This window comes from Pristis pectinata, chromosome 13, assembly GCF_009764475.1.
Source record: "Pristis pectinata isolate sPriPec2 chromosome 13, sPriPec2.1.pri, whole genome shotgun sequence".
NCBI classification, from domain to species: domain Eukaryota; kingdom Metazoa; phylum Chordata; class Chondrichthyes; order Rhinopristiformes; family Pristidae; genus Pristis; species Pristis pectinata.
In genome coordinates this window covers 39923965-39936854 of record NC_067417.1, presented here as the reverse complement: position 1 = coordinate 39936854, position 12890 = coordinate 39923965, and the positions used below count along the sequence as shown (strand labels likewise).

General features: G+C 41.7%; 1 protein-coding gene across 2 annotated transcripts in view; it reads right to left on the bottom strand.

The window, feature by feature from the left end:
* The window catches only part of LOC127577338 (plasmolipin-like), a 39842-nt gene that overhangs the window by 13019 nt on the left and 13933 nt on the right, over window positions 1–12890 (bottom strand). Inside the window, exons 2-4 of one of the 2 annotated variants that reach the window (XM_052028461.1) lie at window positions 9562–9738; window positions 8033–8155; window positions 4133–6015 (exon numbers count right to left, since the gene is read on the bottom strand). In XM_052028461.1, coding sequence (XP_051884421.1) covers window positions 5896–6015; window positions 8033–8155; window positions 9562–9738 — 420 coding nt within the window. In that variant the 3' untranslated portion in view covers window positions 4133–5895. Of the gene's footprint in view, window positions 1–4132; window positions 6016–8032; window positions 8156–9561; window positions 9739–12890 lie in introns of those variants that run through there. The other variant, XM_052028460.1, reaches the window with a different exon arrangement.

Below are 12890 nucleotides of genomic sequence, written 5' to 3'. Positions count from 1 at the left end.
CGCTGGGAGCTTAGCCCCCCTTCTCATACGTTTTGCCAAGTGACACACAATGGGGGAAAAAAATGCAAAAACTATTAGAATCATTCTATTTAAAGTTATTTCCTGTTTGACATAATAGCTTAGATTGCAAGAAGTGACAATTATGGGGACACCAGGGGAAATATGCAGAGATAAATAGTGTAGTCCAATAATTCCCAAGAATCATAAAACAGATTTGTATAGGATACAATCCTATTTAAAGTAATTTTCTTAGGTGGCTCCTGAGTGACTCAAAAAGATCAGTTCACTCTCTTCGAGGCCGGCACTTTGGTGTTTGGGTGGACCACTAATATATCATCCTACCCTTTGGTAAGACCTTAAACCTCGAAGTTCAAATGAGCAATAATAATCTCACGGCATTATGCAAAGAACAGAACTTAGCTCCCCAGCATCCTAATCAATTCACCTTCCTCAACCAACGCTGAAAATTAAATGAGCTGTCACTCATCTTGTTTGCTTACATAGAATTTTTGCCAAATGGCAGTTGGCTGCTAAATTTTCCCCATTGACTCTTCTAATAAATTATACAGACTTAGAACAACATCCTATATCCATTGAAAAAGTGTTAAACCTGGCTTCCCTCTGTATTCACTGGGCACTTTTCATCAGTTGCCCTTACCTGATAAATGGGTTTATGTAACCATATTATTTTTCTCTGGGCAGGGAAATCGCATGTTCCTGCTCATCCCTGAAACGCCCAGGTTAAAAAGGTAATGTTTGGCACTTCAGGCTTTGAACATTAATACATGTAATCATGTATATGTGGGATTTTAAGGAGCTAGAGAAAAGTGATGTCCAAACTAAAGACCTATATTCAGTGCAGTATGTTTGCACTGTAATTACCAAGTTCGCTACTTACAGCTCACTATTTATGCTACTGCAATTAGATTTGCTCAACTTATTTTTAATGATCTTCAGATCAGATACTATTGAAAGTTGTTTCAAGTTCATGCCAGGCCAACGATTCGGATAATCCTGGGGGAATGATCACACTTGCCTCTGAAGCTTTGAGGATGGCAGTCTTTAACATTGGTATCATTTGTGTGCACCTGCAAGCCAGTCCCATAGCCTCCTGTACTCACTGAGGAGGTCAGTGCAGTGTGGGACTTGACAGAGTTACAGCCCCATCACACAATGTTCATCAAATCCTCACTGGCCCTTCAACAGTCAAATTACTGGCAAGTGGCAGGTCAGACATTCTACCCCAGTCCTCACGGCACCCACCTTGATATGCATTCCCAGAATCTAACACATTTCTGAGAGATTCTCATTGCTCATCCAAACTCTAAAGTCCAATCTGCTTGTTCTTTCCTCATAGGGCAACCTCCACCACCCTTGCCTTCCAATCCCAGAAATCAGTCCAGTGAATCCACTTTGCATTGCTAAAACAATTATATCTTTAGTAAGGAGACCAAACTTCTACACAGTATTCTATGCATGACCTTATCAAAGACTGGTCTGATTACAAGAAGACTATTACTCTTGTACTCTGTGCCTGACAATAAAAACCCACAAGAGAATAAATGGAATAATTACTTGCTCTACCTGCATGCTAACTTTGTGTTTCTCATACACCTAGATCTCTCTGAACACCTAAGTTTAATAAGTGGTGCAATTTGAAAACACAGTTTTTCTGTTGCTATCACGGTGGATAATCTCATATTCCCCATATTATTCTCCATCTGATTATCTTTTTGCTCAGTCATTTAACTACATCACCTGTGTCATACTTTCCAAACCTCTTTTATATCATCAGCAAATACGTTTTACACTTAGTTTCTTCAACAGCCATGAATGAGACATAACCATGAGACACCCCTCCAATTATTTCTTGACCACTTTAAAATGATGCATTTATCCCTACTCTGATTTCTAGTCACCAACACTTACAACAAGTACACTTACAAACCTTATTTCAGTTCTATCCTTGGTTCCCCTAAAGTCTAAAAATCTCTCAAGATCTCTGAAGATTCACAACCTTGAAGGAAACATTTCTCATCTCAGTCCTAAATGGATGGCCCATTAACGAGACTATTGTCCCCAGTTTTAGTTTCCCCCACCAGGGGAAGCATTTAAACAGCATCTACCCCATCAGGACCGCTCAAGATTTTATATCTTTAAATTAAATCACCTCTCATTCTTCTCAACTGTAAAGCCCAAAAGTTTTATGAAATCCAGTGAATCTTCTCTACATGGCCTTGGAAGCAAATGCACCTTTCCTTAAGTAAGGATACCTGAAGTATACACAGTACTTTAATTATGATTTACTTTGTAAAAATCACGAGCAAATAAAAAAGTCCTCTACTTGTCTACACAAATATGTTTCAATCCAGTTTATTTTGAGTGAGGTTTTCGAAAGTATTCAGATTTAAGTCTGCTTTGATCCAGCACTTTGATATCCGTGGGTGACCTTCTCCACAAAATAATTAGGCTGGGATCTTTGTTTTTTTTAAAACTTTGAATCAAACCTTGATCCCTTTAAGTTCCTTACATGAAGCTAATTTGTACAACCAAGGCAGGTCCTGGACTGATTTGTGATGTGCTAGGTTCACTGTACTCTGAGCCTGGTGGCAGTCCAAGGCACAACACTGAGAGTACTGAATACTGCAAAGACTGGGTGACCCTCAATGTGAAAAATTCCCCAGTCCACACACAAAAAAAAAGTACAAAACCAAATCCTAATTACTGTGCAGTTTTTTCTCAATTACTAAAATGACAGAAAATGTTTTTGACTGTACCATCACGAGGCACTTACCAACAAGCTACTCACCAATTCCTAGTTGGAATTTTGTCAATGCCACTTGGTTCAGACATCAGCACAGCCTCGGTTCAAATATGGACTAAAGAGCTGAATTCCAGAGGTGAAGCAAGAGTGACTGTCCTTGGCATCAAAGCAACATTTTAACCCAGTGTGGCATCAAGGAATCCTGGTCAAACTAAAGTCAATGTAAGAGCCAGCCAATGCAAAAATCTAACCACCAATCCTTGACAATTAACAGTATTACTTTTGCAAAGCCCCCACTAACATCTTGGGGCTCACCACTGGCCAGAAACTCAACTGGACCAGCCGCATACATACACCGTTTCCACCATAGCAAGCTGGAGGCTGGGTATCCAGTGATGAGTTACACATACTTTGTCCCACCAAATCCTTTCCACCATTTACAGTATATCAGCAGCACAATGGATCCGTCTGCACATGCCTGGATCAGTGCAGCACTAATGATGCTCAAGAGGAGGCAGCCAGCTTGATTAGTACTCCATTAACTAACCTAAATATTCATTCCCTCAACCATTCACGCACTATGGCTGCAATCTATGCCATCAACAAAACACATCACAATTACTTAACAAGGCCAGGCTGACAGCACCTCCCTTACCCACAACCTCGACCAAAGGTGACAAGGGCACCAGGCACAAGAGAATACCAGCACCTGTAGCCCCCCCCCCCCCCCCCCCCCCCCCATGCCCATCTCCCAAGTCACACACTCTCCTGACTTTGAATTATAATTGCCATTCCTTCATCATCGTTGGGTTTAAATCCTGGAACTCCCTAACCCCACAGCACCTTTCTTCACCAGAAGGGCTACAGCAGTTCAGGGCATTTGCTCATCACCACCTTCAAGGTCAGTTAGGGATGGCAATAAATAGTGGCCTTGCCACTGATGTCCCCATTCTGTAAAAAATAAAAAAATGTAAGCTCTAACCGTGATCCACATTTTGTCTCCCCATAGCTTTTTCACCATTGACGTTCATACATGTTGGGAATATTTTAATGAGGATAGCGATCAAATGTTCTCCATTTTCCTTGCCAAGAGCAGCTTCAACACACAAGGAGCTTGACACTATCAATAAGCCAGGCTTCACATTCATGATCAAAATCTGCACTGCACACACGCTGTGAATGATAATAGGACAGAGTTTGGCTGTGGCTCTGCCTTGTTTAAATTGCCGACTTGTGTGAATAAGGAGCGCCCAGTGGGATGGCAGTACTTAACATCCCATGATGCCTTCAACTGAAGATAAGCAAGGTAGGGTCCCAAACTCAACTGTGCTTCAGCACTGCTCAGTATGAACAAACACAACCATATGTTGGTGTCTAATTTCATTTATTGGAAGATTGGTACAGATCATTGATTTTTATTCAGTATATTAATGGATGAAACTCTTTATATAAATATATTTCAAGTTTATTTAATATAAAATTTCAAACTACCACATATTTTTAATCTCTTTTTAAATATTCCAATTATAATCAGTTGACCACCAAAACCATTAGGTTTTGAGTTATATTTTGCAACCATAACAAATGCAGAAAGACAATTAGCGCAGCAACAATGAAGCACGTCAGGAACTGGAACAGGTAAAATGCAACTTCGTACTTTTTGTTCAAATATATAAAATACACAAAAAACCCTAATCTCTACCAATTGAAAAACCACACCATCTCCTTTCATATCTCCAGTTTGACTTGTTAAGATAAGAAAAAATGATTCTTTAGAACTTAAGCAAAATGAAAACTTAGGGGGAAAAATAATCCATTTTGAAAGATTGCCATTGTAATCCCCGAATCAGTTTATTTTCCTTACCGGTCACGCATCTACATTAATTTTTAATTGTTACACAAGGCACAAGTGTGGAGTTTGTTTAATTCTTGATCACCACTCCTTGCCCTCCGACTGTGGTACATGCCCACAACCCTGGCTCTGTTGAGTCTCGAGCTCTCTCCAACACTACAACATGCCTTGAACTCTCGTCATTCTCCCTGTCGCTTCTTCATCATCCTCTTCCCCTTTATTAGGGGCAGGGACCATCGCTTCAGCCACCTGGATCCCATGCTCTGGAATTCCCTCCCTCGTTCCATCCGCTTCTTCACTTCACTTTTCTCATTTCAAGGCACTCCTTTGGCTGAGCTTTTGGTCAACATCACTACCTTTTTTGTTTTGGTGTTTATTTTGGTTTCCCATTATATCTCCGGGAAATGACTTGCGTAAAATATTAAGATTCGCAAGTGCCGCATTCTATTCTATAGATTCGCATTCTATTTAATGCACACCATTGTGCTGGGTCACACATCATCCGTAGCCCGTGGAGCGTGCACCAAGTCCCAGATCTCTCAGCAATTTACATTCTGAATTTCACCCTCTGCTCTTCAGAGCAAAGATAAGACTCCATCCCCCACATCCCCACACCCTCACCTCCGATCTGCAGTGTTTTAATTATGGATATGACTGAACTGAGCCATTAACTTCAGAAACAATCACTGTGACCATTCCCTCTGGAAAGGGGTTTGAATTTTTACTACAACCCTACTCTGAACTGAGTGTGCTGATGTGCAAGGTGCATTTTTAAGTGGAAACTTGCAGTGCAAATTGCGGGCCGGCTATTCAATCAAAAAGGCAACAAACTGGGGTTCACCTAAAATAACTACCCAATCAAACCAGCACATCTTAAAAATTAAGTCTGGATTGTTTTTTGCTTGTACAGTTGAGCACCTTGCAATCTTAACCCATTGCATAGGGTCGATCATACTCGTAAACCATGCTCAGGACTGTTTCATTGGCAGGTGCTTCAGGCGCAGTTGGGCTACATGTGTAACTTCTCACAAAAACAAAACTGAAAATCGTGTGGATAATACATCAAGCTGCGAGAAAAGCTGCAATATTCCCAAAAGGGAAGTCAAAGGAGTTTAAAGTAAAAAAAAGCAATAGATTTGCTTGTCCTTGGTAAATGCGGAGTATCTGCAGCCTTTAACCAAGATGAACGAGGAGCTAGACCAGAGTACTTCTGGAGCTGAAACAACACACTCAGCTGGAGCTTTTGAAGAAGGATGAAAGAATAATCTGACAAGCAAGATTATGCTGAATTATTACCAGCTGCCTGACTTGTTGCTGCATTGTCCTGACTTTCATGTAGACAAAGGAAGGAAAGTAAGGTACTCAGTCCGTACGAGATCATCACCACACCTGCAAAGAACTGTGGGAAAAGCACATCATGTCAACACTAACGTATTAGGTTTTTCTCCTATCTTGAAGCTGTAGGCTTGTGCTGGGAAGAGCTGAAGTAAATTGAGAAAGATGGAAATTATTCAGCACTCCGACCCTTGGTAACTGCTTTATTCTGGGATGGAAAGAAAGGGGTTAATCCCACCATCAGCTAATATTCACTCAGTGCTGGGCCACAACTCAACCGGGAAACACAAGGTGGATAGGATACCGGGGAGTGTCTGATGCCCATTGATTTAAACATCCAACAACAGTTTTTTCAATCGAGGATAGGGATTATTAGTCACAGATCAATCAGTAAATGAGACATTTGTACCAGATTAATTTCATAACGCTAAACAGTGTGTGTTAATTCAAAGACAGCTAGCTTAAACTTCCTTAAATCTTTCTGCAAATAATTATCGATGGCAAATGTCATTGTGGTGCTGAAAATTTGAAGTGTATACAGACACTTTCTGAGGGGCAATCCATGTTTAAAAATAGAAATCAGTCATCATTTATTCATATTCAAGTTAGCTGAGATCCCAAATTATGTTCCTTAAAAGTTAGTGAATGTGCCATCAGCTGAAATTTTCAAGCCTAAAACAGATAACTCGCCTGTTGGTGGCAGGCGAGTGAAGGAGAGGGAGTGAGTGGAATAAATCACAAGATTAGTGGTCCAGTTGGTAGAATAAGTCACTGGAAACGTATTCACTGGGCATAAGCATGTGTGAACGAACATCATGCACCACTGCAGCCAGGTCCTCGGGACTCAGTTCCTGACATCCTGGGCCATCAGGAGGCCACCTGGTCCCTTGCCAATGCCAGACATGGTCTTCCTTTCCACCTCCTCCAAGGAAAATCTCTTCCTTTCCCTCTCTAGTGGAGCACTTGCACCAGTTTCAGCCACAATACAGACAAATTTTAACAGGAGCCAGGTATTCACCAGATTGGTCAACTACTGAAATGACTAACCAATGAAAAGTACAGGTCAACACATCATTAGAAACAGCAGGCACAACACCAGCTGCCTGGATTCAATGGAATGGTGCAGTTCCTCATTCGCAACTTTGGAAGTTATCCTTTTCAGTCTTTACGAGTTCAAATGCTTATACATAAATACCAGACAAATGAGACTTCACTACATCTTAAATTCTCATGCAACTGGCAAAAATTTCTAAGAATATTAAGCAATTGCTTAATTAAGCAATTTTATTTCAAGAGTTATGCAAATTAAGTGTAAAAACCCATTTTTAGTTTATTTATACACCAGGGCAGTGCAGTTGCAGGCTGATTTGCAGCAACATTTTCTTTGAAGGTCGGGCACCTCATGTGATGGTGAATACCGTTCATTTGATTTATTTTTGCTGTGTTTTATATCAATTCTATTCAGCCTGAAAATATAGATTTGCAGTCTAAAACATTGGTGTTTAAAAGGGTAAGGAGAGGGCATTGTTTGGCAATGTATTTAATGGTTTATGCATAGAGGTACAGTAAATTTTTTTAACAATTGTTATGCAGCCAGCATCCCCCATTCCCAATGGATGCCAAATGGCCAAGAGTATACTGTATTCAGCATGAAGTCTTATCTTTTTCCCATTATTAAGCGATCCAATACCATAGGGCATGCATTTAAGGTGAGAGGGGGTAGGTTCAGAACAGACACGAGAGGTGCATTTTTTTTTACTCAGAGTGCTGGATGCCTGGAATGCGTTGCCTAATAGGGTGGTGGAGGCAAATTCATTGGGTGCTTATAAGAGAGGCTTGGATGGGCACCTGAATGAGAGGAAAATTGAGGAATATGGGCATTCTGTAGGTAGGAGGGATTAGCTATGTCAGCACAACAGTGTGGGCCAAAGTGCCTGTTCTGTGCTGTACTGTTCTATAAGTGATGAACAATTTCATACAATTACCAAGATCAACAGATTTTAACAATTTTGGAAACCAAATCTTTTTAATTGCCCTATTTTAAAACATAGCATTCACTTCAAAGTATGTTTAACACTCACCGCACTAGCTGCTCTGTTATTGTATCTGTAGGTCCCCTGAATGGATGTTGGGTCAACTGATGACGCATTGGTGATGAATGCAGTTAAATAGAGAATTGTGGCACCTAAATTAAAATAGAGCCGCTGGGGAGAGAAGAAAAAGAGACACTCTCTCAAACTACAGGCCACTATGATCAGGTTATGCAGCATCTCTCTTTATCACCATATCAAAGCAAATGTACAAATAGGTTTACACATGCCCCGATCTCGCTGCTTTCAAATGATTAAGGGAAATGTAATCAGAGATTTTCAAGCTCTAAGATATATCGCTAATTGATAAACCGCAGCTAAAAGAATTTTTCTTCCCAAATATTCCTTTCCATTTATTAAAGTGCAAACACCCGAGTGGATGCCAGTGCCCTCCAGTAGTTTCCTGAATGGACCTGCTTCCTGGAGAAGCACACTGGTTTATTAAAGGGGGGGGGGGGGGGGGGTGGTAGTCACCACAAATATATCCAGTCCTAATCCTGTCCTGGGGCGTGGGGGGGGGGGGCAGTGGTGGCGTGCAACTACTCCACAGACCAGGTAGCTCTGCACAAACTGAACTCGACATTACACAAGAGAGGAAGGGAGAAAATCCTCCACTTTTCTTGTAAAATGATTCTCCTTTTTTAATTATAAACACATCTTTCTTATTTTGCCCAAATGTGTCTCTGTGCTGCTCTGATCACTTAATACTCCAGAAAGTCTCTCAGAATCTCAGTACGAGACTTTTCCCAATAATACCGGTGTTAAAGATACAGGGGTGAATATGAAGTTACCAAACAGAGGAATACCCAATCAGCAAAAATCCCACTGAATGGTGAAGCAAGCCATATATGTATATAAAAACGTCTCATCTCACCTCTGGCTGTGGCAATTACCTTAATCAAGGAATGGGAAATGAAAGACTCCAGCCTGAATTCCATCACAGTGGAGTTTTATGGAAGGCCATAAAGATAGGAGTTGGCCATTTGGCCCCTCGACCCTGCTCTGCCATTCAGTGGGACTGCTGCTGATCTGACACTCCTTAGTTCACTTTCCCCACAACCCACGATTCTAGCACTGATTGGAAATCTATCTCCACATTAAGTATATAGACAAGGTCTCTGCCCCCACAGTTTTCTGTGGTAAGGAGATCCAAAGACTCACAACCCTCTGTGATAAGAAATTCTTCCTCATCTCAGTCTTAAATGGGTGTCCCCTTGTTTTGAGACCATGCTCTGTTCCTGCATTCTTTTTTGGGGGAGGACATCCTCTCAGGATTTACCCTATTTAGTGCCACCAATAATCTTAACATTTTCTGTGAGATTATGTCTTATTCTTCCTAACTTGTTTAATCTTTCCTCATAGGCCTCCATCAACCAGAAAATGAGGGCAAGACTTTGGAATAAAACAAACTGATTATCTGAACAGCCTGTGCAAACTGCTGGATGATTGCAAACTGTTCATTGTGACCCCTGAAGATCTGTAGAATCGGAATGACATGCAATGCCTCCAATGAAACCTACCACGTGGCGCCACGGCACCATTGGAAGTTTTGAAGTCAGGTTCAGCAAGTAGAAAAGAAACAAAATAATGGTGAGAATCCACAGGAGGATGGCCACAAACATCACCCATCCAAATGCTTCATCGCCTTTCCAAATTCTTGAACCAGCAATCAGCGCCCACACCAACATGCCAAAGACCTGCACAGGATACAACAACATGTTAAAAGCAACTTGGATTAATATAGTACCTTTCACTATCACAGGAGAGGACTGAGCTTTCCACCATGTTGGTTTTGAAATGTAGTTACAGTTGTGATGAACCTGACAATTTACATCTACCAAGTTCCCGCAGTCATTAGATGCATTTGTTTTAAGTGTTATTGGTGGAGGGTTAAATATTACCCTTAACAACAGGAAGAACACCTGATGTTCTTCAAATAGTGCAGTAGGATCTTTTATTTGAACTTGGGGGCCTCACGTCAATGAAGTTGCAGCCGCCTTCAGTACTGCATTGAGGAGGAGGTTTGGATGACCTATCCACGTATATTGGATTATATACAACCCATGCTCTCTGACTCAGAGGCAAGACTCCTAGGCTGACTTTAACCAGCGCAGTTTGCAAGTTTCATCAGTTCACTGCTTCTTCCATCTCTAATCCTTCGACGCTCAGTTCTGTATACTTTCTTATACAGAAGAAAGTATACAGATGCAGCTTTCGTAACCACTTCAATTCAAGGTTGCTAGAAACACGCACATTTATTCGAAGTGCAGAATAAGGCAAAGATCCCAATAGCAAAGACGTCGAGCAATTGGCTGTTTTGGAAGTGGCACATACACCAACCAGTCTGTTCCTAAAGGAGTTCCAGTGCTTCAAGGGTTAGCCGAACCAAGGGCAGCTAACTCTGCACACGTTGAGAAGAGCGGCACAGTGAACCAGCAGCCCTGACTACAACTCCAGGGACTTAGGTTCAATCCCGAATCTGGATGCTGTATGTGGAGTTTGCACACTTTCCCAGAGACCGTGTGGGTTCCTGCTAGGTGCTCCAATTCCACCCCACCACCCCCCTTCCCAAAGAAGAGTTGATAGGTCTGTCACTTTTCTCCCCACCTCCTCTCCTGAAATTGCTGAGTGGTTCCCCTGATCCCTCGGAGAAAGATCCATACCCCAGTGTTTCAGTCTCGCTCATTGCTGGGCTGTTGACAGACATCAGAGCCAATCGTGGCCTTCCAGCAGGGACAAAATTGGGGACTTTCACTTGGAATGACCATTTGTCCAGTGCGAATAGGAAGTCTGGCTTACAGCTCCCTGCCCAAACCCAAGGCATTGATGCAAACCAAGAATTAAACCTGGGTTCTGCTGGTCAATATTTTCAGCATTTACTAACTGACCCACAGGCAGATCTTTCAGTAATGTCTTTCCTTCAAAACCCATACAAAAACACTTAGCAGCTGATTTCATTAGAGGGTTATTATTGTCAGGATAGTTTGTTAAGCTAGTAACGTCCAGTTTCACTGCCTGGACGCACAACTATTGTTCAGAGGTAAACAATGAGCAAGAACATAAGAAATAGGAACCAGAGCTTGCTCCCCAACATCATGGCTGATCTTCTACTTAAGCACCATTTTCCTGCATTATCCCTTTATTCCACAATTGCCTTAATACCCAGAAATCTATTGATCTCCATCTCAAAGTAAATCAATGACCAAGCCTCATTCACGTGTCAAGATAGAGAATTGCAAAGATTCACCACACTTTGAATGGAGAAACTTCTCCTCATCTCATTGCTAAACAGCCTACCACTTATTCTGAGACTTTGTCCCTGGTTCTAGACTCCTCAGCTGGGGAAACATTCTCCCTACATCCAGCCTATGGAGCCCTGTAAGTATTCTGGAAGTTGTAAAGGGATCGCCTCTCACTTTACTAAACTCTGGGGAATATGGGCCCAGTCTACTCATATATAGCAAACCCACCATCCCCAGTTGTCTGGTGAGTCTTTGGAGATCTTTAATTTTTTTTGTTATTTCGGAAAGATGATAAGTGCAAAATGTTACCATAGAATAATGAAATTACAGAAAGCTTTTAAATCTTACTTTTTGTTATGCAAGCACGATATCTGGTCTGACCTGCATTTCCAGGTGAGCAGTTTGTGAACAAAGACAAGGCATTTGTAAGTTTGTCCGCACATAAATTGAGGTCAGGTTAAATCCAAACAACAGACCAGTCTTCCAATCCCATTTGCTGTTCTTCACAACTTGCCAGATTCATGGCAATAGGTATGAAAATAACTGCTCCACTCTGAGGACTGTCTTGGGTTTAAACAGTTGCTCCAGTGGCTCAAATGGAATAATGTGTTTGTGATGGGAAGACTGAGGTTTTGAATTCGATCCCACGTTTGGCCAGAGGCTGCTGGTTAGGGCCAAGGCACTGCTGAAGGAGCTACAAATGGCCTTACAGTCTCATGGTCAGGTTGGGAACAGAGGGGCCATTCACTGGGACCCTGTTAAGTAATGCTGCAGGAAAGTACAGAGAGGAGATGAGGGGAGGATCAGACTCCATATCCTATTTGTCCTTGTGTCTGGTATTGGTATTGGTTTATTATTGTCACTTGTACAGAGGTACAGTGAAAAACTTGTCTTGCATACTGATTGTACAGGTCAATTCATTGCACAGTGCAGTTACATTGAGTTATTACAAAGTGCATTGATATAGTACAGGTAAAAACAATAACAGTAGAGTACAGAGTAAAGTGTCACAGCTACAGAGAAAGTGAGGTGCAATAAGGTGCAAGGTCCCAACAAGGTAGGTCGTGAGGTCAGAGTCCATCTCATCGTACAAGGGAACCGTTCAATAGTCTTATCACAGTGGCTGCAAATCCCATAGGAAATGCCTTCAAGAGTTTTAAAACCTTCCTTGATGAAGCAGTTGGCTTGTCAAAAATCCAAAATAGGAGTGAACTGTGATTAACCTTGTTTTGTTATCTTCTTAACTGCTCCCATTCCCATTGTCAAACTACCCAGTGGAAACCATGGCTGCAGTATTGCAATTTTTATTAGGTATGTAACATGTCATCATAGTGACAACATGCTTCAATAAGCCTGCCACAAAGTCTCTTGAAATGTAATCTCAAGTCCTGTTCTCCAGAATGCAATAGCATCAGTTGGTAAAGGCTGGAGCCAAGCCAGATTCCTGCATGAGGCTCCCAGTCTTTTATCCCAGACAGGATAACAGCGTGGACTGTGTCTCCAACTAAGGATGCACAGTGGTGCAGCTAGCAGAGCCAGAGCTTCACAGCATCAGAGACCCAGGTTCAATCCTGACCTCAGGTGCTGTCTGTGCAGAGCTTGCACAT